We start from the raw sequence: 27,735 nt of genomic DNA on the forward strand, positions 1-27,735 counted from the left end.
TGCTCAGCACGAAGCCTGCCCAGGCCCCATGAGGGGTCCCCAGCATCCAGGAGCGAGCGCGGTGAGCTCCACTTCATGCCGAGGTCTGCGAGGCTGTCCCTTGTCTCCACTCCCCCGCCCTACACACAGGCCAGTGGGTGAGGCACCCGCCAGCCCTGCCCCAAGGCTTCCTGAGATAGGACAAGCCAGGGCTCACAGCTCATGCCTCTCAGGGGACTGGACACACCCCACTTCACTAGGCCAGCAACCACACGCCTGCTACCCCTTCAGCCTGGCCCCAGGCAACCTGGCCCCAGTTGTCCCAGACTGGCCAGCAGGCGGCTGACACCAAGGTGGTTGCAACCTGTACTGGATGTGAAGCTCAGAGGGAGAGGCCGGTGGGAGCTGAGGGCTCCGGAGGACTGGCCTGGTGGGGGGCTGGGCAGGGTGGGAGTGCTGAGGGTCTTTGCCTTCATTGACTATGTGCCTGTCCTGGACCAGCTCCTCCTTAAAGGACTTCAGAGGGACCTCTCTCTTTTAATCCTCAGAACAATCATTTTTCAGAAAAGAAAACAAAAGTTCAGAGAGGACCACTGTCTTCTGAGGCCACATAGGGAGAAAGGAGGGAGCCGGCCTGGGGTCACAGGCACACGCTCACCCGCCTATGCCAGGCCTGCTGGGTGGGCAGGCACCCTCCTGGTGTCCCTGGCGCTAGCAGCTCCTGGTCTCTGGGGTGGCGGAAGCTGGACACACCCCTGGGAGAGTCGAGGTCCCGGCAGGGCATGGTGGCCGGGTCAGCACGCTCCACATGGAGCAGGCGGAACCCCAGGCTTAAAGGGTCTGATCTTCAGGTTTGCTCAGAGCTTCTGGCAGATTCCGTGTGTTTTTCCAGCTCAGGTTTCCTCTCACTGGACCCCGGTGCTGCCCAAAGCTCTGAGCCAGGGCAACAGCTGTGTCAGAGGCTGGCAGGAGCCTGGCAGTGCCTCGGCCCATGGCAGTGGGTTTGCCTGGCCTGTGGGGTCAGGTCCGGCGTGGCCAGGCCCTGGCTGGGCTTCTCCCTGCTGGTGGCCACTGTGTCCTCTCTCCCAAGTGCTCCCTGGCCGCGTCCCTCCGCATCTCCCGATAGAGCCCCAGCTAAGTGTACTGAGCTGTGCGTGGGGCCTCCCATCTACTCTGCCCAAGGCCCTGTTGTCTGAGTGTTGAGGAAACCACCGCCTGTCAGACGTCCCACAGCCTGAGGCCCAGGACAGCCGTCCCCGCTGATTTCAGGAGGGGCCACCAAGCACACGTGTAGAGGACCCACCCAGGGGCTCCCAAGGGGAGGACAGCAGCCTATGGGCAAAGGGACCTGGGGCTTTGCTGGCCTGTGCAGAACCCGGCTGAGGACTGGAGCCCTGTGCAGACAAGGTCCGTCGGCTGCACAAACCCTGCCAGGTGAACCGCAGGGTGAGGGGTGGGGGTGGGGGGGAGCTGAGGAAGCTGGGCCTCTATCCGCAGCATCCAAACCCACGGCGCTCCAGCGGGACCCTGACGCTCGCCTGTCCCAGCGGTTGGTGGCCTGGGTGTCACTTACGCCTCTGCCAGCCCTAATGCTGCCGGGACCAGGTGGTGAGGGCCTCATCCCTGGGCCCACCCTCTTCCCATGGCCAGGCTCGCTGTCAACACACGAACAGAACCTGCACCCGAAGCTGTCACCTCCCTCCCCGGAGAGGGTCTCAGCCCTGCTTTTAGGGTAGCAGTGGTCAGTGGAAGGGTCTGGGCTTAGCCCTGCCTTCCCTGCTGTGTCCTGCAGAGCCTGGGGCTGGGGTTGGGAAGGAGCCCAGGTAAGGATGGGCCGTCCCCACTTGACTTGTGCCCATAAGGAGCAGTCTCAGCTGCCAGCCTCGAGAGGGAGGGACCCTCTGGGCTCTCTAGGAGGCCCTCTGGGCTGACTGGGGGAAGAGTGGGGTATCCCTCTGCACCCCACAACCCCAAGTCCCGTAAGATGCTTCAGGGAAGAGGGGGTTCCCTGCTTGGGGGAGTTCGGGAGCCTCTGTGTTCTAAACTGGGGGAATGCCCAGAGCACAGCCATCCTGAGAGCTGCGAGGTCCCAGCAGGGTCCCACATGCAATAAGGGCACCCCCTTATCTCGGGCGGAGTTTTGTCCCCCCAGGCTACCATGCTAAAGTCCTGACCGCCAGTATCTCGGCGTGCGGCTGTGTTTGGAGACAAGGTCTTTAAAGAAGTCATTAAGGTGAGGCCGTGAGGGTGGGGCCTAATCCCACAAAACTGGTGTCCTTATAAGAAGAGGAGATCAGGACACAGACACACACAGAGGGACGGCCAGGAGAGCACACAGGGAGAAGATGGTGTCTACCAGCCAAGGAGAGGGGCCTCAGGAGGAACCAGGCCTGCCCACATCTTGAGCTCAGACTTCCAGCCTCCAGGACTGTGAGAAAATAAACGAGGTATGGGCCCAGCAAACTCACCCCTGAAAGACAGGGCCGGGTGTCCCCCGAGGGCCTGGGAACACAGCCCCACCCCTGTGGCTGGCCACTCCCTGTGCATGCTCCCGGGTCAAGGATAAACCAGCCGCCCAAACAGGTGCGTTCTAGGGTGGGGGAGAAACAGCACAGAGCCCTGTGTGGAAAGAAGGTGCGCAGCCCGGACAGGGGCAAAGCCAGAAGAGGGCGGGGGCACCTCAGGGGTGACGGGGCCATACTCAGGAGGGGCCCTCCTAAGCGAGAGGCCATCTGGGGCGAGCTCCAAGGGGGGATTCAGGCCCAGGGTAAGGGGTGTGCTGAGCTGGTGTGAACACCATGAAGAGGGCGGGGCGCCGGGCGTGTGCCCGGGGTGAGGGGGACACAGAGGAGCAGCCAGGTTCTTGGAGAGGAGAGGGGGCAACCATGAAGGTCTGGATCTGCAGGGGGAGGGAGGTCCCAGCAAGGCTGTCCGGGGTCGGGGGGCTCGGGACTATCTCCTGAGCCAAAGAACACCACGACGAGGGGCTTGGGGTGGGGCCAGGGCTCTGCGTGCCACAGCTGGACTCCGACAGGCCTGTGGCTGCCACAGACACTGGGGTGCGGGGCACAGTGGCAGGAGAACGGGACCACACTGGACCTCAGGCTGTGTGGGGGCCTCAGGATTTTGGGCCAGCAGAGGAGTAGGATGGGGCGGGAGGAGCGGCCCCGGAGAGGATGTGGGGAGGGGACTGCATTGGTGCCTTAAGTCAGGCATGAGGCTGGGAGGGGCAAGGCCGCCTAGGTCCAGGGGTGGTGGGGACACAGGGGGCCCAGGGCCTCCTGACCCAGTGGGGTCTCACTGAGTGGCCCTGTCCCCCTACTGGGCACTTTTACTCAAAAACTCTGCAGTGGTGGTCTCCTGACCCCACCACTGAGGCCATGCTGTCCTATAAGCTCCCAGTCCCTCCCCAGCCTTACACAGCGGAGTGAGAACGAAGGAGGAGAGCCTGGAGCTCAGGGCCAGGGGAGCTCGACTGGGCGGGAGGAGGGACAGACGCCGGCCTGCAGCACCCATGAGTGGGCACAGGGTGTTAGGGGAGCTCTGGGCAAGGGCACTAGAAGCAAGGGCCCTCCTCCCCCAACGCCTCCTGTGACTCAGTCCCTGGGGGGCAGTGGAGACTGCTTCACTATCTTCTCAGCAATGGGACAGGCAGAGGCTGAGAGTGCTGAGGGAGCCCAGACCCTGGCTGGCCCATGAAGGCAGCTCAGGCCTGCAGGATGAGGCAGCTGCGGGCACTGTGACCCCCAGCTCCCTGGGGCAAGACCGCACCTGCCTCTCGGCTCTGGCCTCACCTGCGTTTTCCGTGAGATCCACACTCCAGAAGAACAAACCCACCAAGTCCTCCTCTGCCCAGAAGCCTGACCTACTCATCTCAGCACAAGCCCTGCGGTGTGAACGCTCCAGGCCCAGGGGCTGCTCAGTTCAGCTGGGCAGCAGCTCCATTACCTCTGCTCTGCAAAAGGAGGCTATAAGGACTCTGCACCTCAGGGTCTGCCGGGGGATAAGCGAGGCCACGCACGTGGAACCATCAGCACAGTGCATAGCCCAAAGGGCTGGGATGAACATGCTGGAGGGCTTCCTGGAGGAGGTGGGCCTGGGCTGCAGCTCCCATGCTGTACTGCACTGCGGGCTCAGACGCAGCCTAGGCAGAACCTGCTATCTCTGTGGGCCCTGCAGGAACAGGGCTGGGGCAAGGAGCCTGCCCCTCCAGGGCTGGCAGTAGCAAGGTTTCCAGGATCACTGCCCTCCCCCTTCCCCCCACCCCAGCATCCAGGAAGAGAAGGGGGAGGAGACTGTGGTCCCCAGGGCCTTGATCAGTGCTCGCCTCTTGGGCGGAGGCTGCCCATTAGCTGCAAGAGGTTATAGCCAGGCTCTTGACCTCAGCCTCAACAGCCTCTTCCACAAATGGGACTAAGCTGGGCAGTGCCCCCCCAGGGCTGCTGTGAAGAGCTAGAAATGGGGGTGCAGGGAGGGGCCCAACAGCCCACGGCCAGGTGGGAGGGGCAAGGGAGAGGCTCCTGGGCACCCTTGGCCCTGCCATCTGCCAGGCCTGGCTCTGCCAGCCCTGCCCCCCAGCCCTGATGGAGCTTCAGCCCTCGCTGCTCCCGCTACGTGGAAGGCCCCTGCCCATCTCCCCATGCTTGTCCCAGAAGGACCAGCACCCCAGGAGGCCCTGGTTCTTCTGTCCCAGCCTGGCCTGCAACTCTCTCTCCAAGGAACAGGTTCCGTGCCCACGACATGTGCCCACACCAGGCCAGGTCTGAATCATCCTCATTTCCCCCGCAGCATCTAGAATGGCTCCTGGCACGGGAAAGGTGCTGGCTAGGAATTTGCTGCTGCAGATGAGGCCTCGGTGTCCTCATCCGTGAAATGGGGGTGCTGCGTCCCACCCTGAGCTTGCAGAAGGGCCGAGGAGGGGTAGGCGCTGCTCCACCTGCCCAACCATCCCCAGAGGACAGCCTCCTGCACCCCACCTGCCACAGGCACCAGACACCAGACCAGGCATACCCCACAGCGGGGTTCCTCGGGCAGCCTGAGCCCTGTGTCCCAGCCCCGATCTGCTGTGCAGGCTTCAGCCTCACTCACCTCTGGGGTGGGGACACAGATGCCGGCCCTGTCTCCCCCAAAGTGGGGCTGGCACCAACAAGATCGCGGCTCCTGTGGGACGGGGCTCGGGCAGGGGTCCCCAGTGCCTGGCACAGAGCCGGGTCCACTTCCTCCCTCCCCTGCAGTCTCACCTGCAGCCCCGCCGTGCTCAGCCGCTAAGTAGAGGGAGTGGGGGTCCCGCAGGCTCCCAAAGGCTGGAGACACAGCAGGAAGCAGGGCGCTGTGGTGGGCTTACGAGGGGAGACCCTGGCCTCCCCCCTTCCCCGGGCTGCAGGCAACGCAGGTGCAGCCCAGCCAGCGCAGCTCAAGCAGGATGCAAGCGCGATTTGCCAAGCGGGGTCCCAGGCCCGCGCGCCCCTACCTCTGGCCCACGTCGCTGCCCACGGAGCCCCCGCCGCGGGCCGGCAGCAGCGGACTGAGCCCGTGCGGCTCCTCGGGGGCCGCGGCGCCGGCTGGGGCGCCCCCCGGGCCCGCCTTGCCCTCGGACGGCGAGCGCGGCAGCTTGGCCCGCGCCATCCTGCGGGAGCGCTCGGCGCGGCGGGCGGCTGGCGGCGGGCGGCGGGGGCGGCGCCGGGCGGAACCATCTCAGCTCGCGCCGCGCCCTCCCCGCCGCCGCGCAGTGGAACGGCCGGGAGCCGGGGCTGGGGGGCTGGGGAGGACGGCGAGGACCGCCAGGCTCAAACCACCGCCAGGACGCCCCATGGAGAAGGTTCAAGCACCCGGCGGTCCTGCGGCTGCTTTGGCAGAAGCCAAGCAATGGTAACAATGACAGTCGCGCACGGGGGGGCGGGGAGGAGCCACGAGGGCGCCCACCCCCGGCGGCAGGTGCTGGAGAGGAGCCGGCATCCCGCTTGGCAGGGTCCAAGCCACGGCCCTCCAGCCGGCCTGTGGACCAGGCCTGGCGCTCAGGATGGCCTGCCCAAGCTGTGCCCATCCCTGGCTCCCAGCCCTGGTGTGGGGTGGGTGTAGTACCCTGGCCAGGGGAGTGACGGCTGAGTTTGCCTATCCTCACCAGGGTTCTCACCCCCCACTTCCTACCTCCAAAGCTGTCAGGGAACAGCCCACGGGGGCGCTCCGGGATGGTGCCTGTATGCCAGGCTGGGCATGGGGCACAGATCCCACCTGTGCATTTGCAGCCCTGGTCTGCCCCAGATGCCTGGCTGGACCTGCACATCTCACATGATGTGGCTTTTGTAACCATTCCCTTCCGTGTCACAGACACGGCTCCAGGTGACTCGCCCAGGTGACAGGCAGGTAATAGCCGGGAGGTGTTGGCACCGGGAGGCCCGGCTGCTCCTCCGAAGCCAGCTCAGTGGAGGCAGGAGGCTGTCAGATGCACACTGGTCCTCAGCAGTGCCAGGTGGCAGGGCCCTCAGGACCCGCCCACACTCTGACCCCAGACCTGGAGTGCTTGCATGCCAGGGGTCTGCCTCTGTTTCTTCCCTGAACCGTGCCCCAACCAACAGTCAGGGCCGAGCGAGTACAGAGGCCTGTGGGAGGAAGGTGGGTCTAGGACCCCCAGACAGCACCAACTCCAGCTGAGGGAGTGGGCCGGCCTGCCCCACACTCACACCAGAAGCCCTCCCAGAGCCAGCTGCCTGTTCCCCCACCCTGAATCCCCCCACCCTTGGCAGGACCGTTTCTGACCTCACTAGGCCTCCAGGCACCCGTGCCACAGGGGACTGGGTGGCTGACGCAGATGGGGTGGGGTAAAACTCCAACCACAAGTCCGTGACAGGCAGCGTGGGCTTCCATTTCTTCAGCACCCATGCTGAGGGAGGGCTGGGCTGCTCGAGGGAGGCCGAGGCACAGGGCCCTGCTCCTTCTGGGGGTCCAAACCCTGAGCCGCCATCGTGCTCAGAAAATGACCAAGTCACTGGCACTCTGGATACCTGCCTGAGTGCCCTCCCCGATGTGGCTGAGTAAGCAAAAATCCTTTGAAAAGCCACTGTGTGTGGTCTGGGCACACACTCCTGTGCACTGGCTGCCTGTCGTGGCTCAGGTCTGCCCCAGGGGAAAGCGCTGTTTGTACCTGCAAAGCATGAGGACCCTCTGCCAGCCCCTGGTGTTGGGCAGCAGCAGCAGATGGAAGCCTCCTTCACCCCTCCTGTGGAGTGCCCCAGAGCGGCTGTGAAGAATGAGGCTGGGCGCTTCTCCTGGGCACGTTGCTGAGTAAGACCCACGCTGTGCTGTGTGTAAACACAGCCCCCGCACCACCCCTGGGCGCCGCCTGCAGGACCCTTCACGGCGCCATGACCACACAAAGGGCCGGATGGACATCAGGGCTGCCCATACGTGGTCACCCTGGAGCGGGGAGGAAGCTGGGAGGGAGCATGTCTGGGCTGTGGATGCTGTGGTTTCACACAGAAATCGTTCGCGGCCGGGCACGGTGGCTCACGCCTGTAATCCCTGCACTTTGGGAGGCCGAGATGGGCGGATCACTAGGTCAGCAGATCGAGACCATCCTGGCTAACACGGTGAAACCCCGTCTCTACTAAAATACAAAAAAAAAAAAATTAGCCGGGCGCGGTGGCGGGCGCTTGTAGTCCCAGCTACTCGGGAGGCTGAGGCAGGAGAATGGCGCGAACCCGGGAGGCTGAGCTTGCAGTGAGCCAAGATGGTGCCACTGCACTCCAGCCTGGGCGACAGAGTGAAGACTCCGCCTCAAAAAAAAAAAAAAAAAAAAAAAAAAAAAAAGAAATCGTTCGCTTACATTCCCTGGGCATGAACCCACAGCCTACCACAGTGCCGGGGGAAGCCTTACACGGTGGCAAATGCGCGCTCCCACCCTGGGCGGCTGCTCCATGATGCAGTGCTGTGCGTTTGCAGCCCTGGTCCGCCCCAGATGCCTGGCTGGGCCTGCCCATCTCACATGATGTGGCTTTTGTAATCATTCCCTTCTATGTCACAGACGAGGCTCCAGGTGACTCACCCAGGTGACAGGCAGGTAACAGCTGGGAGGTGTTGGCACTGGGAGGCCCGGCTGCTCCGAAGCCAGCTCAGTGGGGGCAGGAGGTTCCTGCTTTTCGAGAGTGCAGTGGATCTTCACTTACTCGTGGCCTTTGAAGTACAGGATCAGAGTTAGGTGACAAGAGAATGTCTGTGTGGTGGTGTCCGTGGAGTGCCCACAGCCGGCTGCAGCAGGTGCAGCCTGGGGTGGGGGAGGGGAGGAGGACCTTTGCAACTTGCTGCGGCACCACGTCTGAAGTTTGATTTACGTTGAAATGACTGTCTACACTTGTCACAGGAAGTCCAGTGAGATGATTCCCATGTGGGGAGGACAATCCCTTCGGCATCGAGCAGCGGTCCCAGAAGCCCCCTTTCCTGGCCTCAGGGCACCAGGACGGGTGCAGGGCACACGGCCAGAGCCAGGTGAGGTGGGGAGGGTGGGCTGGGGCCCCAGGCTCAGGGTCCACAGAGCCATGTGAGCCTTGAGGTGTCCCCAGCACTTTCCGCTCCCATGGAGCCTGGACAGACTCGACCCCATGGCTACACAGGGGCAGACATCCCGGAAACTCAGGAATAAATAACTGCCCTTTTAGGGAGCACGCAGACGCTGTGGTTCAAACGTGTGTCCAAGCAGCCCTGCGGGGAGGGCGGGGCCTCGCTTCGCCTACTGCAAGCTGAGTGGGACTGCGGGCTGGACAGAGGACAGGGGACCAGGTGGACCCAAAGTGTGTTTTGAAGGTGGCACTGGCTAGACTTCCTGAAGGACTGGGGGGAGGGACAGCACCCAGGCTGGCGGGGAGAGGGGGGAACGGGCAGGTGGCGACACCCCAAGGTGGGGAAGACAAAAGCAGCAGGTTGGGGGTGGATTTTGACACCTATTCTGGACATTCTCAAAGTGCCTGCCAGGTGACATCTCGTGGGTGTGCATCCACGCCTGGTGCTATGGGGGGCTGCCAGTCTGAGACCAATCTGGGTCTCTGGCTCAGCAGTGGGATCTGAAGCCCCAAACCAGCTGGGGTCACCTCGGTGGAGTGGTGCAGCCTGAAACCGGCCAAGTGGGACAGGACTGCAGGACTGGGCAGTGTGACATCTACAGGTGTGAAGACAGGTGTCGGGGGAGATGTAGGGGCAGGTGCAAAGGCAGGTGTGGGGGCAGGTGTGGGGGAAGGTGTGAGGGCAGGTGTGAGGGCAGGTGCAGGGGAAGGTGTGGGGGCAGGTGTGAGGGCAGGTGTCGGGGAGGTGTGGGGGCAGGTGCGGGGCAGGTGTGGGGTCAGGTGTGGGGGAAGGTGTGGGGGCAGGTGCAGGGGAGGTGTGGGGGCAGGTGCGAGGGCAGGTGTGGGGGGCAGGTGTGAGGGCAATTGTGGGGGCAGGTGCAGGGGCAGGTATGGGGTGCAGTTGTGGGGGCAGGTGTGGGGGCAGGTGTGAGGGCTGCACCAGGAGCCTTCCCAACCCAGGACAATGAGCAAGCATAGTAAGAACTGGAGATGAATGACTTAGAGCTGACAAGGAGAGGGCAAGCCAGCGTCACAGACCTCCTGGAGAGTGTCCAGGGGAGTCACAGAGGAGGTACAGGTGGTGCTGCTCCCCACACTGCTCCCATCTTCTGAGTCCAAACTGGGAGTGCCAGGAATCCTCACCCTTAGCCCCCATCAGGAGGCAACCAAGGGGTGTATCCTAACTTTGGTCACTGTCTAACTGGGGAGACACCAGGCTTGACCCTTGGACTGAGGTGAGACTTCTTGATTGCCCCTCAGCGGGAGAAGGGCATGGAGCCCCAGGAAGGAGGGAAGGAAGAAGGAAAGGAAGGAAAGGAGAAAAAAGAAAAGAGAAAAGAGAGAGAGAGAATGAGAGAGAGAGAATGGACTTCAGCAGGCAAAGAACCCGGCCAAAAATAAAACCCAGAGAAGAAGGAAGTTCCCCAGGAGGAATTTGGGCACTGGGTCAACTTGATAGGGACAAGGTGCAATGGAAGCCGCACTCGAAGATGAGATGAGCCCATTCATCTCAGCAGCCAGTGGCAGAGAGGTAGACCGCAGGACTCCAGAAGCAAGTGCAGAGCCCACACGCCATACAGTTACGACTCAATGAACCCAAGCCAGGAGGAACAGGAAAGGCATGGCTGAAATCGGATTACCAACACAGACAGCCGGCTCTGACCAGCACAGCGAAGGCACAACAAGATCCAGGCACCGGAGGAAGCGTCGAGGATCCTTTCACTGGAGGATTGCTTGTGCCCCTGGGTAGAAGCCTCAACCAGTTTTTGGTATTTAAAATATATTTGGGCCGGGCGCGGTGGCTCAAGCCTGTAATCCCAGCACTTTGGGAGGCCGAGACGGGCGGATCACGAGGTCAGGAGATCGAGACCATCCTGGCTAACACGGTGAAACCCCGTCTCTACTAAAAAATACAAAAAACTAGCCGGGCGAAGTGGTGGGCGCCTGTGGTCCCAGCTACTCGGGAGGCTGAGGCAGGAGAATGGCGTAAACCCGGGAGGCGGAGCTTGCAGTGAGCTGAGATCCGGCCACTGCACTCCAGCCTGGGTGACAGAGCCAGACTCAGTCTCAAATAAATAAATAAATAAATAAATAAATAAAATATATTTGAAGCCGGGTGTGGTGGCTCATGCCTGTAATCTCAGCACTTTGGGAGGCTGAGGCGGGCAGATCACCTGAGGTCAGGAGTTCAACACCAGCGTGACCAACATGGTGAAACCTCGTCTCTACTAAAAATACAAAAATTAGCTGGGTGTGGTGGTGGGCACCTGTAATCCCAGCTACTGGGGAGGCTGAGGCAGGATACTCACTTGAACCCGGGAGGTGGAGGTTGCAGTGAGCTGAAATATCACGCCACTGCACTCCAGCCTGCGTGACAGAGTGAGACACTCTCTCTGTCTGTCTCTGTCTCTCTCTGTCTTTCTCTCTCTCTCTATATATATATATGTATATTTGAAAAGTATTTAGATATGTGATGACAAAGCAAAGAAAGAACTGTGCACAGAGTCCCAGGAAAACAAGACGCAGGATGCCTTCCACCTAGATATGGATCCTACTCTACCTCCTGAGCTGAGGGTAAAGAAGATTCTGCAAGTGCCCAAGACAGAACCAGTGAGTCACCACGAAGGGGGTGAAGTGAGCTGGCTGCAGATCTTCTGCAATGGACTAAGCACCAGAGGATGATGGTCCCATGTTGATCAAGTTCTAACGGGGAAAAATGAGGTCTAGGACTATTATACCCAGCCAAAATGTCATTCGAGTCTGGAGACACAGGGGCGATATCCTCCAATGCAAAGGAATGTGACAGAACGCGGCACAAATGCAGACGCCCTTGTTGGGAGAAAAACCACCACAGCCACCTCAAACATGAAATGAAGCTGCTAAAAGAAATACCAAAGAGAATTCCAGCATGAAGAGGCCGTATGAAAGGGTGGGTGGGCAGCGGGAAACCCACTGAAGTGGCTACAGAGCATTAGAGAATTACGCAAAATATGGTTATAGAACAGGTAAGCATTTAAACCTTGGTGGAGTAAAAACGATGATAAAATTAGTAACATTGTGGGTATGCAGGACACTGTAATCCGAAATGAAGACACGCCAGGCGACTGAGATTCTAATGCAAGCTGCACTGAAAGACCCATCCCCAGAGAATGACTGACTTCAGGGCAGAGAAGGTTCCAGAGTGTGGAAAATCTAGTTTTGCTAGAGAACAAGGAAGTTGCAAAGAGGCATGGGGTCATGTCCAAGGGTACAGAAGCCAGTGGGAAGGGCTCCCATTGGTCAAAGTAGAGACAGTGGGATCTCAGAGGGACAATGATTTAGACATGGTGTATGGGCTTCCTGCTGCTATGGTTATAAATGACCACAAATTCAATTGCTAAACCACACTTTTTTTTTTTTTTTTAACCTTGAGACAGGATCTCACTTTGTTGCCCAGGCTGGAGTGCAGTGGCATGAACATAGCTCACTGCAGCCTGGACCTCCTGGGCTCAAGTGATCCTCCTGCCTCAGCCTCCCAAGCAGCTGGAACTACAGGCATACACCACCATGCTCGACTAATTTTTGTATATTTTTGTAGAGACGGGGTTTTGCCATGTTGCCCAGGCTGGTCTGGAACTCCTGAGCTCCAGGGATCTGCCTGCCTCAGCCTCGCAAAGTGCTAAGATTTTAGGTATGAGCCACTGCACCCGGACAACACAAATGTTTTAAGCACACAGTCCTGGAGGTCAGAAATCCCAAGCCCAAAGTGCCGGCAGGGCTGGCTCCTTCTGGAGCCCCAAGAAGGAGTCCATTTCCTTGCCTTTTTCAGCTTCCAGCGACACCATCCCCGGCTGGGTCCCTCCTCCCATCGCTCCGTCCTTGCTTGCGCCGCTCATCTCCTCCTCCGGCGACTCTGAGCCTCTGCCTCCCTCCCCTAGGAATCTGTGATGATCTTGGCTCACCCAGATCATGCACGGTAATTACCCACCTTCAAGGCCCTCCACTTCATCACATCTGCTAATCCCCCTCGCCGCGTATGGTCTCCCTCGCCGCACGTGGTAACATAGTCAGGTTTCTGGGATCAGGATGTGGACACCTTCAGGGGAGCATTATTTGGCCCAGCACACATGGCAGGTCCACAGAACTCCAGGGCTCCGCACCTGATGCTCTGAATGGGGAGTCAGGGAACCCCTCTCCTTGTTGTCACCACTAGAGGTTGCAATTCAACACTGCCTTACTGTGAAAATCTGTCATTAAAGAGAAAGGATCGAGGGTGTTTCCGGCAGGAATTATATTTGGGGGTGCACAGCTCCCATGGATGAAGGACCAGCACAGTGCAGAGGAGAATGTGGGTAATGCTGATGGAGGGAGGAAGACAAAAAGGCAGCCAGTACCTCCCAGGCCCCAGCAGAAGGATGGACTTGGGCACAGGCCTTCAGAGGGGGCCAAGAGCCACAGAGCAGGCACTGGGTGCTCGCAAAGCCACAGGCCACCTTGAGGTGACTGGGGGAAGTTCCTGCCCAGTGGTGGGGTTGGGCTGGCCCCAGCAGGTCCAGCGGGCCATCTTTGACACGGGTGACCAGGACCCGAGGCCACACGCAGACACCAAGGGCACCTGCAACATTTTCCATCCTCGATCAAGTAAGCTCTTCCAGCAGGCCTGCAGACCCAACTTCCACTTTGCAAAAAATACTGGAGGCAGAACAAGCTGCACCACCCACAGAGAGGCCACTGGACACATGCAGATGGTGGAACCTTCTGCAGGACGCGGGGCCTGGTGTATGTGCTACCTCTGTTGCGTAACGAACCACCACCAGCCTGGAAGCTTACAGCAGCACCCACTTACCACTTCTCAGTTCTGTAGGGTAGACGTCCGCGCACAGCTGAGCTTGGTTTTCTGCTGAGGGTCCCGTGAGGCTGAGATTCCAGGCATCCGCAGGGCTGGGCCCGCGTCTGGAGCTCAGCGGGAATCTGTTCCCAGGCTCATTCCTGCCATCTGCGGAATCCCCTCCTGCACTTGTGGGACAGAGGACCCCCTTTCTTGCTGGCCGCCAGCAGAAGCTTGTTCTCAGTTCCCGAGGGCTGCCTCCTTCCTTGGCGTATGCCCTCATCTCTAAAGCAAGCAAGGATGTGTTCAGTTCCCTGCTGCCTCCAGTCACTTCACTCTTCCACTACCAGCCAGAGGAAATGCTGCTTTCAGAGGGCACGTGTGAGTAGACGCAGCCTACTCGGAAAATCGCCCTTTGATTAATTCAAATTCGACTGATCAGCAAACTTAATTGTATCTCCTGTGTATACCTGTCTCCCCATTCCTCCTTTGTGTAAGGAGGGGTCTTAGTCCTGTTGAATTAGGACCCGACGGAATGACCTCATTTCACCTTAATTGCCTCTAAAGAACCAATTTCCAAATACAGTCATATTCTAAGGTACCACGGGTTGCGGCTTTGATATATAAATCTTGGGGGACACAATTCAATCCCGAACACCACGTCACATGACGATCCTGGTGTGATGTCTCAGATTCACAATCCCGGGGGTAGGGTGGGAAATCCTGGGGGGCCCGCCTGGTGGGAGCTGCTCCAGATTAAAAAGGGGTTTGTGAATCATCATAACCAGACCGGACACAACATTCCTGGATTGAACACACCAGCTGGTGAGGACATGCCAGGGCTGCTGGGGAGACGTCTCTCCAAGATGGACTTGGACCGCCCCTCTCCCAGGACCCCTGCCCAGCCCTCTCCCCTTCCCAGCCCGTGGCTGCGGCCCTCACTCTCCGGCCCCCGGCACTCTGCCCCTCTGTGGGCGTGGTCTTGGCCTCCCTGCGTTGTGGGGAGACGCCTCCCCCTTTCTTTCCCGCCCGGCACAGGGCCTGAGTCTTTGGAGACCTAATTGGGGCCTTGTGAAATCTGGGCTTCCCTGGCAGGTCGTGGGTGGCTGCTACATCCTCAGTGAGGGCTGTGGGGGTCTCACTTCCCAAGGAGGGGCCTGGGGGTGGCTTGGCCGCTGGCTGTTTTCTACCCCACACAGACACCAGGTGAGTCTGCCCCGACGTTCTCCCTCCAAACAACGATGGGATTTCCTGGTGTCAGGATGTCCTGGGGCTGCCATAACCAAGTACCACAGCGGGGGGCTTGAAGCAACAGTTCTGGAGGCCAGAGTTGGACATCAGTGTCCCTGGGCTGAAGTCCAGTGTCACAAGGCTCCGCTTCCTTGGGGAGGCTCTAGGGAAGGTCCTTTGTGCCTCCTCCTCCTGGGAACTCCAGGCACCGGTTGGCAGTGGCCACATCACTCCGGTCTCTGCCCCCACCTTCACACGGCCATCTCCTTCTGCCTGCGTTCATCCTTTCCTTTTTTGAGTTTTCTTAAGGCAAGCTTGTTTTTGTAGTAAAATACGCCGCATAACACAAACATTACCATTTTAATCCTCTTTGCTGCCCTCCTTTAAGGACCTCGTGACTGCGTTTCAGGCCAGGATGGCCTCCGTACTGCAACATCTTTCCCTCGCTGGCCTCTTTAGAGCCCGCGCAGCAGGTCCCAAGTCCCCACAGCTGTGGCTCCTGGGTGGTGGCTGGGAGGCTGCTGCCCACCAACCCCTCTTCCTCCCCAGACCCCTATCGCCCAGGCGGTCCCTCCTGCCAGACCTGGGCTCCCAGGGCGGGTGGGACAGGCCCTCTTTTCCGGCATTTCTGCTTTCCAGCATATATTCCCTCAACTTAGGACCCGCCCAGGCAAACCGCCCAGTAAAAGGACGGGGCTGTGTTGGAAACAGACTCTGTCCACCTGGACCTGGCTGAGGGTCCCAAACCCAGCAAGGGCAGCCACAGCCCCACGTGAGAACCTCCTTAGTGGCCCCTGGGGTCCCCCGGCTTTAGTGCTGCCCCAGAGTGACCCCTGCACCCGGTGTCCGGGGCTCAATACCATAAACTGAGTGCCCCAAACTGCAGAGGTCTCTTCTCTCCGTTCTGGAGACCAGAATCCAAAATCCTGGTGCCGGCAGGTCCACCCTTCCCCACAGGCGTAGGGGGTCCTCCGCCACCTCCAGCTCCCGGTGGCCCTGGGCTCATGGCAGTGTCACTCTCATCTCTGCATCTGTCCCTGCGTGGCTTCTCTGTGTCTCTGGGTTTGTTCCTTCTCTTCGTATAAGGACACCAGTTACTGGATCTGGGACCACCCTCGGTCCAGAATGGCCTCACCCTGAGATCCTCAACTAATCACATCTACAAAGACGCTGCTTCTACATAAGCCACGTTCTGGGGTTCTGGGAGGACAGGAATCTTTCGGAGGCCCTGTTCAAACACTACAGGGGGCCTGGAGTACTCTCCACAGACCTTCCTCCTGAGGAGCCCCCAGGCAGCTGTGCGGCCCTCAACAGGCCCCGCCCTTCTTAGGACTCCGTTTTCCTGTCTGTGCAGGGAGGGGGTTGGGCCATTGAGCCACCAAGGGATCCTGGGCTGGGTTTGTCATGTGTCCACCACATGACCCCCATGCAGCTGCCTCCTGGGAGGGGCAGGGACAGTCCCCCGGATCCTGATTACCCTCAGGATCACACGCGGGAGCCCAGGAGGGATGGCCCTGTCAGATCTGTTGTCTGCTGGAGGGAAGGTTCAGGGTCATCCTTGAAGCCAGGGATGGGGGTTCCATCTGTGCCTGCAGGAGCCCAGGCTCTGGTTGGGCAGAGGAAGCTCCAATCCAGGTGGGTGGCCGGGGCCTGCAGGTCGGGCCTCTCAGGGCAGCCCAGCCTGGTGCAGGGAGCCTCATACTCTCTCATCTCAGCCCAGCCGACCCGGCAGGAGCTAGGGATCCCGATGAACTACACGACACACCTGGTGAGGTTTCAATGTCAGATGAAAAATAATCGTCTTCTGTGTAAGCACGTCCCTGATATTGGATGGGATACACTTCCACTGGGAAATGATTCACTGTTTATCTGACAGTCGTATTTAACCCGGCATCCTGTGTTTGTATTTGCTGAATCTGGTGCCTACAGCAGACACTCAACTCGACCTCTGTTGCACGACTGAATGAATGAATGACTGCATACGTGGAGGAAGGAACAGGCAGACCGGCCACGCCCCTTGCTGAGCGCCGGCCTGCCTGGATCCTGCAGGCGAGGACCTGGTTCTCTGGCCCCCACAAGGCTGTGCCTGCCCCCGTTGGCCTGTGCTTCCCTGGGCACTGCCTTCACTCTTTTTTGAGGATCGGGGGCTCAGGATGGGAGTGCACGCAGGGCCTGCTGTCTCTACCGGCCCACGGCTGCCCCCACCTGTGCAGATAGTGCCCCCTGAGCCACCCCCAGCCTGGCTTCTGGGGATGAAGAGCACCCCATAGGGAGGACACGAAGTTGAGGCCCCTGGAGGCCTGGCCCCGAGGCTGACCTGGACTTCGAGGCCCTTGGTGTCCTCCCCCCGTGCCTCTTGAGGCTCTGAGCCTGGATCCCACAGTCAGCTCTTATTCAGGGGCCCACGATGGATAAAACCTCAGAGGGGAAAGCAGGAGCGCTGGGAGGGGGGCTTGGAGCTTCCCGGACAGGCTCAGCGTGAAGGTGGCAGGGATACCTGGGCCTCCCCAGCCCACAGCACCCTCAGGAGAGCGGACGCTGGTCTGGGACAGGGCTGCCCTGAGCCATGGCTCTCAGACTGGATGGAGGAGGGGGTGTCTAAGGACATGAGGCACCTGTGCTGGGCCGGGGACAGCCGGACGCCAGGCCTGTAAGCCCCGAGGGGTGGCCCAGCACTGAAGGCGGTGATGCCTCTGATGGACTTGCCGGACTGGCAGAATCGTCAGGAACAAGGTCCCTGGGACAGGGCACTTCCCAGGACAGCCCTCGATGCTCCAGACACCCACCAGGAGAGCCAGGGACCCTTCCTACTGACAGGGCTCTGAGGCCCCCCGAGCTCCGGGGTCCTTCTGGAGACAGCAGGCCCTGTGTAGACACAGCCATGCAGCAGACCTGCGGGCACGGCTGTTGGTCGCACAGGCACAAAATGCCCCTTTGGGAGCCGCACGCTCACGTGGTGCACAAGAACGTCCCGCCAGGGAGCAGCAGCCTCTCCTCCCCGCCTGCCACCCTGCGGAGCCCAGCCTTGGGCAATGGCAGTGGATGCCGGCGCCGGCCCTGTTCATGCTGACGGCACTCCGTGCTGACCCCAAGATGGACGATACCTCCTGGAACAGGATGCAGGACGATTTCTAGGTACAACTGAACTCCTGACACCCCACCAATGCTTTTGCTTTTCAGACCTGGTGGAGGGGTGACAGGTCACAGGACAGCTCACCCACCCTGCCAGGCCTCTGCGGTGCTGCCCTGCAGGCGAGCTCTGCAGCCCCCAGTTTCCTGCGCTCTGCAAGTTCACCGCCTTGGAGAGCCACGCCCGTCACCGAGTGCTGGGGAAGCACAGGCAGCGTGGCCTCGGCCTTCACTCACACAGTGGCCCGAGGCTAGCGGGGGACAGCAGGGAAGGACCTGACGAGCGCTGGGGAGGAGAGGGAAGCTGCACGCAGGAGGCTCTCTCCAGAGACCTGGCAGATGCCCTTGAAGTTTAAGGAATTTGAAATGAAAGTGCAACTTAGCCGGGTGCGGTGGCTCACGCCTGTAATCCCAGCACTTTGGGAGACCGAGGCGGGCAGGTCACGAGGTCAGGAGATTGAGACCATCCTGGCTAACATGGTGAAACCCCGTCTCTACTAAAAATACAAAAAAAAATTAGCCGGGCGTGGTGGCGGGAGCCTGTAGTCCCAGCTACTCGGGAGGCTGAGGCAGGAGAATGACGTAAACCCGGGAGGCGGAGCTTTCAGTGAGCCGAGATCGCGCCACTGCACTCCAGCCTGGGCGACAGAGCGAGACTCCGTCTCAAAAAAAAAAAAAAAAAGAAAGTGCAACTTAACACCCCAGAGGGTTTCCCATGAAGTCTTTTGCAGCATCCCTTTCTTTCCCTCCAAGTCTGCTCCAGACTGAATTGTGTCCCCTCAGATCCCCTCGTTGAAGCCCCCACCCTTGAGGGGGACGGTATCTAGAGACAGGTCCTTCGGGAGGTGATTAGGCTTAGACCAGGTCATGAGACTGGGACCTCGGGATGGGATCAGTGCCCCACAAGAGGAGAGCAGAGAGCCTGCGTTCTCTGCCCCAAGGGCCGCAGCGAGACGATGTTATACGCAAGCCTGGGACCTGCTCTCACCGGGAGCCCGGTCTGCCGGCACCTCGATCCTGGGCTTCCAGCCTCCAGAACTGAGAAATAGATCTCTGTTGCTGAGGCTGCCGGGTCTGTGGTGCTTTTCCATAGCAGCTGGGAAGACTGAGACGAGGCGTAAACACACTTACACCCGTTCCATTTCAGCTGGACGCGCCGGATGATGGAAATGGAACACTGGAGGGAGCGCACTGGGAATTACAACCTGAAGCCCAAACGGATGGTGGCTTCCTGACGCGGAGGATGCCAGCCCCTCCCACTGGGCATCTGTGTTCTGCTTCACGCTAATTCGGGAGGAATTTCATTTTGTGTCATGCACATGAGTCCCTGGGACATGGGCTTGGTGACGAAGCCGTGTGTCCCGTTGTGCCAGCCTCAGGGGTGGGATGGGGGATGCAGCCCCCGGGGATGTGGGATTTGCCCTCTCAGGGGTCTCCCTGAATATTCCTGGGCTGTGGTTGGAGGAGCCAGAGTCCCCCGCTCTTAAGTCATAAAGATGCAAAGGCACTGTCCGACGTGCCGCCTCGTTCCCAAGAACTGAGCCAGCCCTGGGCCCAGGGGTATCACAGACCCTCCTCCATCCCTCTGCAGGCAGGTGATGCCCCACAAGACACCGCTCACATGTGGTGGGCCCTGGTCACCGACAGCCTCTGTGGGCCTCTGGCCCTCCTGTTGATCCTGCCCACTCCTTGGCCACCCAGGGCTGGAGGCGACCCAAGTCCCTGGAACCCACGGTCGGAGGGAGGGACAGGGCTAGGAGGAAGGGGCAGCCCACCCCAGGGGCCACAGTCTCCACAGCAGAGGTGTCACCTTCCCCCACCCTGACTCGGGCCTACCTTCCAGGACCCTGCTTCCTGGTAGGGAGCCCAGGGGACAAGGGTGAGCAGGCCTGGCCTCCAGCCCTGTCCACAGTCGAGTGGGGGTGACACAGGCAAACCATCCCTGAGCTGGAAAGGGACTGGAAAAATCATGACAAGCATTTCACTCACTCAGGACACCGTAAAGCACGTGGAACCTGCCAGAACTTTCAGAAACCATCCTGGGCCTTTCCTGCTCCACTAAACCAGACCTTGACTCAGTCGTTCAGGTGGCAGACCAAGGGTGTCCAGGAAAAACAGACGGGCGGACCCCCGGCTCTGGGAATGGCTCCTGGTACGCGCATGGCCGGCACCTTCCCCTGGCCAGGAGACCCCAGCCTGTCTGGGCCCCACCAGCCTGGCCAAGGCTGTTTCTCAGGCCGGCCGTGTCCTCCCAAGCCTGTGGGTGTTTGCTCTGGAAAGGGCCCCAGGGCGAGAAGGGCCAGGGGCAGGACTGGGATCCCACCGGGCCCTTCCCTGCCCTATCAGCACGCCTGCACACAGCAGGATGGCCCCGGACAGAATGTTAAATATAACCTCCTCCACTCCGCCACCCCGGGGAATGAGCGGGCTGGCGTTTCCCTGAGCTCAGCAGCTCTGGGCAGGAGGCACGCCAGGGGGCCGGTGCTGGAGCCGAGTGGCTTCGAGACTGGGGCCGGCCCAGCAGCTCAGGCCGAAAGTGTTTTGGGCCACTTCAGCCCCTTCTGGGGGTCCCCCAGTCCAGGGGTCACGCTTCCCAAACCCAGCTCCAGGCCTCTCTCACCGCAGCCCTCACCCTGCATGGCTCCCTGACTCCTCCTCGAGCCTTCACTGCCCCTAAACCACCACTGCCCCTAAACCACCACCGCTGCCCCTAAACCACCGCTGCCCCTAAACCACCGCTGCCCCTAAACCACCACCGCTGCCCCTAAACCACCGCTGCCCCTAAACCACCGCTGCCCCTAAACCACCACCGCTGCCCCTAAACCACCGCTGCCCCTAAACCACCGCTGCCCCTAAACCACCACCGCTGCCCCTAAACCACCGCTGCCCCTAAACCACCACCGCTGCCCCTAAACCACCGCTGCCCCTAAACCACCACCGCTGCCCCTAAACCACCACCGCTGCCCCTAAACCACCACTGCCCCTAAACCACCACCGCTGCCCCTAAACCACCACTGCCCCTCGGGCTCGGCCGTGTGTCCCCCATGCCCCACCCTCCCCTTTGGATCAGGCCTGGCCACACCCTTCCTCCTGACTGTCCTCCTCTGTTTCAAAGCTCCAGCTACACCTGAGTCTGTCACATGGGGACCTGGGGCCCTAAGGCAGGCGCGGCCCAGCCCCAGCTTCCCCAGAGCACCCCCGAAGGAGAGCCGACCTGTGCCCCAGGTCCTGCCCAGGCCACTCACACCTTCACGCAGAAACTTTGGGCTCAGTGCCCTTCAGGCAGCTAGGTCTGACTCCGGGGCCCAGACCTGCCTTCTCAGCTCAGGGTCTCAGAGTGGCCTTCAGAGAGCAGGTGGGGGTTGGGGTGCAGGCAGGACCCCCGCCCCTGGCCCCCGGAGAAGCAGAGAAAAGCTCCCTCCGGAGAAAGGCTGCCGGGGCCCCCTGCTTCTTCAGCAGGGGCTGGGCCGGTGGGTGAGGGCAGGATGATAGGGGTGGGGAGGGGACAGAAAGAGATGATGGAGCCGGGAGGGCTGGGCAGCAGGAGGGCACTTATGCAATCCCAGGTTCTTTGCAGGAGGGATGATTCTAGGAGGCCCTCAGCACACCCAGTCACCCGGGGCTCAGGCACTTCCCTGACCAGCTGGGAAATTGTTCAGTTATTAAGGATGACAGATGAGTGCTGGGAGGGCGGGGCTGTTCTAGAGACATCCTCACCTCAACTGCTGCTTGGAAGCCTGGTGGGGCCTTTACCCTGTGAGAGGAACCTCTCTTTGTCTCCAGCCACCCTGTTCCTATGGGGCAGCCGGATTCACTGTGGGGTAGGGTCGCGTGAATGGAAGGGGTGCATCCAGCAGGGCCAGGGCTGCCCCCTCCTTCTGCACCCATCCCTGCTCCTGCGAGGCCACCTCCGGGTCCCTGCTGGACCTGCCTGGCCTGTCCACAGTTGCTGCCTGTGGGGCCGGCAGGGGTCCATCCTCCACGCAGGCCCGCTGCCCCGTGTTCCCAGCAATGCTGGGCCCTGTTTGTGGTCCACTTCTCAGCTTGTTGTGTGAAAAAATATTTGGTGTTGCTCAACTCCAGAGAACCAAGTCAAGTTCCGTTATCTGTTGTCAGAGGAGCTAAGAAAACAGCCTGGTCAGGCCCCTCTGGGGCAGTGTTCTGACCCCGGGAGGCCTGCACTCAGGCTGGCCTTTCCCCGGCAAGGCGGCCGCTCCCTTCCCAGGTGACCCTGGTGCCTGGGCCCCATGGTGGGGGGTGCTGGGCTCAGCCTGGGGTGGCCCAAGGAGCCAAGGCAGTGGCCCTGGCCATGCTCAGGGACGAAGCTTCCTCTTGCCTGCCGGGAGCCCCAGCCAGTGGGCAGGGCCTTCCTGGCACCTCTCATGTCCTGCCTGGCCTGTGCTTAGTGCCTGGGAGTGTTGGCGACCCCGACGTCCCCTCCAGTGGTGGCTTCAGTGGCCCCGGTGGGCTGGGTCCTGGTGCAGCATGGCGGGGGGCAGCGCCTGTCCCATCCCTCCCCACTGGGACTCCTTGTCTGGAATCTGCCCCTTTGGAGATGGGCCTGTGGTGTGACGGCCCCAAGTGTCCCCAAAGCATGCATCCCCCGACATACACAGCATCTTCCCGAGCCTCAGTGCAGGGCAGGATGGAAGCTGCACCTCCACCGCCACAAACCAGGGTCTGCACAAGATGCCCAGGGCCCAGCTCGGGGGCACCGCCAGGATCCAAGCCCTCAGGCAGCCCCTGTCCCGCTGGCTCCTCAAGCTGCCCTTTGGGGGCTGTTAACCCCGCTGCAGAAGAAGAGCCCAAGTCTGTGTCCTCCAAGGGCCGTTTTGTTCACTTAGGCTTCTGGGATACTCTCAAGAGCTGGCTCTGGCTGGGAGGGCCAGGGCCTCCATTAGCTGCCCCCAGGCTCCCAGGCAGAGGGGCAGTGAGACTCTCAGCGTGGCTCAAGGGGCTCCAGAGCCCAGGCCCAGGTGGACTGTGGCTGAATGCTGCTCCCCGGGAGCACCCAAGACACCATCTGGTAGGCAGTGGTGAGGGTCTACCCAGGACCTCATCAGTGAGCTCCCAACTCTGCCCACTTCCCCCACTGGGCGGTACTGACGGGCTGGGTCATCCCCCCTGGGAGCGGCCTGCCCAGCAGTACAGCCTCCTCTGCCCATGTGGCCAGCCGGGCTCTTCCCTGCCCAAGGCCACAGGCGATGGAGGCTGCAGTGACTCACTGCCAGAGGCTCTACTCCCTGGGCGAACAGGAAGCCCGAGTCCTGCCCGCCCACCTGCTCGCTCACAGCCTGCCAGGGGTTGGCAGCAGCACCCGCTCCCCTCACAGAGCCTGCCCCGGGATGGAAACAGGGAGGCCGTGAGGGGTGCCGGTCTGTGCTGAGCCCCCACAGTGCACCTGCCCTGTGCTGGTGGTTGGGTCTCCCTGCCCCCCAGCCTCTTCCTCGGTGCAGAGACAGGCCAAGCGGCACTTCCACCTTACCCAGACCTGAGACACCGCCATGGCAAAGGCCACCACGCTGGTCCCTCAGGGGCCCGGGCGGAACCTCTGCTGCCATGTCCGGGCATACCAGCCCTTCCATCTGCAGCCCAGGACCCCATCCCAGTGTCCCCTCCCCTCCACCTAAGGGCTCTCTTGCCCAGAGCTGGCAGGTAGGTCTTGCTGGGCTCAGTCCTCTCAGACCTGGGCCCCCATGGCCTCCAGACCCCCGCCTGCGCTCCGTCCCACATTCAGATAAGCACGTCCTCCCACCTCACACAGCCCCTGTGAGTCACTGCGGTACACATGAAGGGGGTCCCACCAGGCCAGGCAGACGATCCCCCCATCTCCACTCCAGGAGGGGGAAGGCACAGGCACTAGGGATGAGGAGGAAGATAATGAGAGATGGTGTGGGTTCTAATGGCAGGTAGAGGCATCAGATCCCACCCAAAGCACCCGGATGGGTCCTCCAAGCGGCCGATCCCCTCCTCCAGATCAGCTTGGGTTTTCCACAGAGCCAGGGGCCGGGGTCCCCACGTGTGTGTCCTTATGGATAGGAGAGGGCTTGGGTGACCTCAGGACCCCTGACAGCATCCTGACTTCCCTCATTGCTGCCCACCCATTCCAGCATCGGGGGTCATGAGAGAGGTCAGGCCAGACTCACCCAACCCTGCCATGGAGGCCGAAGCAGGCACCTTTGGGCAAAGAAGGTTTGAGGGAAGAGAAACCCTTCAGGCCGGGCTCCCTGAGCTGCCTTTAAGAGGAGAGGCCCCCAGGCTGCTGCCGAGACCAAGGAGCTACCATTCCTGGGTGGGGGAAGTGGGGGTTCCCCAGGCTCCCAGGCCTCTAGGGCACCCTCTCCTACATCCAGTTGAGGCAATTTCTCAGGAAGACCTGAGTCCGTGTGAGGAATGGGTTCAGCTGTATAGAGGGCGGCTGGTGAGTTGGCAGGTGACTCAGGCAGGAGCCCCCAACTCATTTGCCCCCGCATCCCCAGAAGGCTGCCTACTACTGTACTGTGCCCAGCCAACCTCACCAGCCCCCGCAGCCTCCACGGCGAGCCGGGCAGAGCTGCTGGGAACTGGGCTGGAGACCAGCCGACCAGCAGACCCCCACCTTCCGGATCTCATGCTGCCCAAGGCCACCATCTCTACCAGGCCCAGGTTTCCTCTCAGGGATGAGAAGTGGGAAACCACTCTCAGAAGGAAGCTAAGTCCCCTCCTTGTCCCGTGCTATAGACACCAACACCACAGGGCCAGGTCCCCTCCCTCCTTGTCCCGTGCTATAGACACCAACACCACAGGGCCAGGTCCCCTCCCTCCCGTCCTATAGACCGAACACCACAAGGCCAGGTCCCCCTCCCTCCTGTCGTATAGACCGAACACCACAGGGCCAGGTCCCCCTCCCTCCCGTCCTATAGACCGAACACCGCAGGGCCAGGTCCCCTCCCCTCCCGTCCTATAGACCGAACACCACAGGGCCAGGTCCCCTCCCTCCCATCCTATAGACCAAACACCACAGGGCCAGGTCCCCCTCCCTCCTGTCGTATAGACCGAACACCACAGGGCCAGGTCCCCTCCCCTCCCGTCGTATAGACCGAACACCACAGGGCCAGGTCCCCTCCCTCCCGTCCTATAGACCGAACACCACAGGGCCAGGTCCCCTCCCTCCCGTCCTATAGACCGAACACCAAAGGGCCAGGTCCCCTCCCCTCCTGTCCTATAGACCGAACACCACAGGGCCAGGTCCCCTCCCTCCCGTCCTATAGACCGAACACCACAGGGCCAGGTCCCCTCCCTCCCGTCCTATAGACCGAACACCACAGGGCCAGGTCCCCTCCCTCCTTGTCCCGTGCTATAGACACCAACACCACAGGGCCAGGTCCCCTCCCCTCCCGTCCTATAGACCGAACACCACAGGGCCAGGTCCCCTCCCTCCCGTCCTATAGACCGAACACCACAGGGCCAGGTCCCCTCCCCTTCTGTCCTATAGACACCAACACGAGAGGGCCAGGTCCCCTCCCTCCTGTCCTACAGACACCAACACCAGAGGGCGAGGTGCCCTCCCCTCCTGTCCTATAGACCGAACACCACAGGGCCAGGTCCCCTCCCCTCCTGTCCTATAGACACCAACACCAGAGGGCCAGGTCCCCTCCCTCCTGTCCTATAGACACCAACACCACAGGGCCAGGTCCCCTCCCCTCCTGTCCTATAGACACCAACACCAGAGGGCCAGGTCCCCTCCCTCCCGTCCTACAGACACCAACACCACAGGGCCAGGTCCCCTTCTATCCTTCACGCACGAGGAAAGGTATGCAGCACATCATCTGAGGCCATCTTGAGGGACAGTGTCACAGGACAGGTACGGTGACCACACAGCCCTGATGCTCTACACCCCTGGCCACTCTCCCTCCAATGGAACCTCACTGTATACTTCATTTCCAACCAGAGAGAGCAGGGCACTTGTAGGGTGGCACAGATGCCCTGCACCCCACAGGCCTTTCCTGGAGAGGACCCACAGCAACGCACCAGCTAGCACACACACAGCCACACACATCTGGCGGTCCACCCCCTAACACCATTGGCACACAACCCATGCGGCCGCTGGGCACAGCACGCCAAGGCCACTGGAATGCAAATCGGCGGCTGCCAGGGGCTGGGGGATAAGGGAGCATTTGGGGAGTGAGTCCCAGTGGTAAGGAGCTTCCTTCTAGGGTATACAAATGTTCCCGAATTACAGTGGTGAGGGTGGCACAATGTGTACTAAACGTCACTAATGGTAAATTCTGTTTTATGTATTTTACCACGATTTTAAAAAACCACACCCAGGATCAGGGACTCACTGTGATATCCCATGCCCGCTTCTCCTCTCCCAGGGGTGGGGATGGTTCTCTCTAGGCAGATAGCAAACATCTCTGCTGTCCATTTCTGAACACTCAGGAATACGGCATTACAATTAGATCAACCACAGCCACAGGCGTTATTGAGTCATCCGGGAGCCCCAGGCACCATGAGGGGGATGGACACCACTTCCTGCCCAGTATCGGAAGGATCTCCCAGGGCTGCTGTTTTCAAGAATTAGCCAAGTCCCAGCTGAGCAGGCACCTGAGGGGCTGGTGCTAGCTTAGAAAAATGTTGAGTCCACGGATTCGGCCTAGGGAAGCTTTGTGTGGATCCTAGGGGGCAGGACAGCCTCCCAGCCACGCACGCCACCCTGGGACCAGCCTGGCTGGTGTGTGCTAACCTGAATAACTGCGTTGTTGGAGGACACTGTGGATTTGCTAGCTAAGCCCAGGGCTGGGCGGTGATGGAGCCCTGGAGACAGTGACAGCGCCAACCCTGGAAAGGGAGCGGTTCCTGACCTGAAGCCCCCGCGGGCTCCAGCCCCACGTGCGTCCTCAGAGCACTCGCCTTCGCTTGCGGGCAAAAAAGCGCCTCCCCGGAGCCCGGCAGAGCTAAAGTGCTGGGTGTTTACCCAAGATAGCTATTTGGGGAAAAGGAGGAGAGAAACGCAACATTTCTTCCAGCTTCCTGCCAACCCCCTCAGCGGATGAATTATTCCCATGGGCGCATCCTGTTGGTCCCTAACTGAAAGACACAATCCATGTTGCCTTTTGAGCCCAGGAGATGTTGAGGGGACGGGGACACTGTGACTCGGAATAAGTGACCAGGTCATGAACCTGAAGGACACGCTCCCTCATTGAATAATTAATCAAGGACCGCTGCCTGAGCCTGGAGGACGCCAGCCCTCAGCCAGGCTGCAGGCTCCGCCACCGGGGCGCTTCCGGCCCTGGCTTGCCCCCAAAACAGCAAAACTGGGGTGCTGGGGGCTGGGAGCAGACACCGGAAGGCCAGGCTGCCCTCCGCCTCCGCGCCCCAAGTCGGGCTCTGGAAGACTCCGCAGCTCCGAGCATCCCGCGCCCTCCTCCAGACCCCCTCCCAAGAAGATGCTTCCTCCTGCCCCCACCCCCTCCGAAACTTCTGTGTCCCCAGAAGCCGGAAAAAGTTGAAGGGCACCGGGGGCTGCGGGGGCGCGCGGGACCGGCCTTCAGCACCGCGGACAGCTCCGGGCGTGCGGCGGCCCCGGGACTGCGACCCCGGCCCCCCACCCCGCCCCTACCTGTCGTCGTTCTGGAAGGACGGGTCTCCCAGCAGCAGGTCCCGGAAGCGGTAGCGCGGCGGCAAGGGCAGCACCTCCGAGTCCAGGTCGCTCATCTTGAAGCCGGCGGTGTCCAGGAGCGCGCCGTCCCCCGCGCAGGGCCGCCTGCGGGCACACGCCAGCACCCCTCAGCCCGCGCCGGGCACCCTCGCGGACGCGCGCAGCCCCCGGCCCGCGCAGCGCAGCCCGTGGCCACCGCGACCCACCGGGCGGGCGGCCGGGCGGGGGCGCGCGGGACCGGCTGCGCCGGGCTGGGGCTAGGGCGGGGGCTGCGCAGGGGCAGGGGGCGGGGCTCCCTCCAAAGCGGCCCTGGGGCCTGGCAGGAGGTAAGGGGGCCGGGAGCTGTCATGGCCAGCTCAGGGACAGGCGCGCAGCACTCCTCCCTGATTCCCCAGGAG

At 61.1% G+C, this 27,735-nt stretch overlaps 3 protein-coding genes across 41 annotated transcripts in view; 2 read left to right on the forward strand and 1 right to left on the reverse strand.

The window, feature by feature from the left end:
* Positions 1-27,735, reverse strand: part of KCNT1 (potassium sodium-activated channel subfamily T member 1) — a 93,046-nt gene that overhangs the window by 52,500 nt on the left and 12,811 nt on the right. For 19 of the 39 annotated variants that reach the window (XR_013405285.1, XR_013405284.1, XR_013405289.1 and 16 more), the window contains exon 1: positions 5,450-5,624. The exons of 3 other annotated variants lie outside the window; for them this stretch is intronic. Coding sequence is in view for 10 of the 36 variants with exons in the window: in XM_077967114.1 (XP_077823240.1) it covers positions 5,450-5,604 (155 nt within the window). In the remaining 26 variants the exon portion in view is untranslated. Of the gene's footprint in view, positions 1-5,449; positions 5,625-27,298; positions 27,443-27,735 lie in introns of those variants that run through there. 17 more of the 39 variants (XR_013405275.1, XR_013405274.1, XR_013405277.1 and 14 more) reach the window with 1 other exon arrangement.
* PIERCE1 (piercer of microtubule wall 1) overlaps positions 1-27,735 on the forward strand; it is a 266,631-nt gene that overhangs the window by 47,265 nt on the left and 191,631 nt on the right. The gene's annotated exons all lie outside the window — the stretch shown is intronic.
* On the forward strand, positions 5,711-13,937 carry LOC114672693 (uncharacterized). Its single transcript, XM_077967138.1, has 3 exons — positions 5,711-5,847; positions 8,336-8,460; positions 12,340-13,937. Exons 1-3 carry the CDS (start codon positions 5,789-5,791, stop codon positions 12,456-12,458), a joined length of 303 nt encoding a protein of 100 aa, XP_077823264.1. The 5' UTR covers positions 5,711-5,788; the 3' UTR covers positions 12,459-13,937.

This window comes from Macaca mulatta, chromosome 15 (assembly GCF_049350105.2).
Source record: "Macaca mulatta isolate MMU2019108-1 chromosome 15, T2T-MMU8v2.0, whole genome shotgun sequence".
NCBI classification, from domain to species: domain Eukaryota; kingdom Metazoa; phylum Chordata; class Mammalia; order Primates; family Cercopithecidae; genus Macaca; species Macaca mulatta.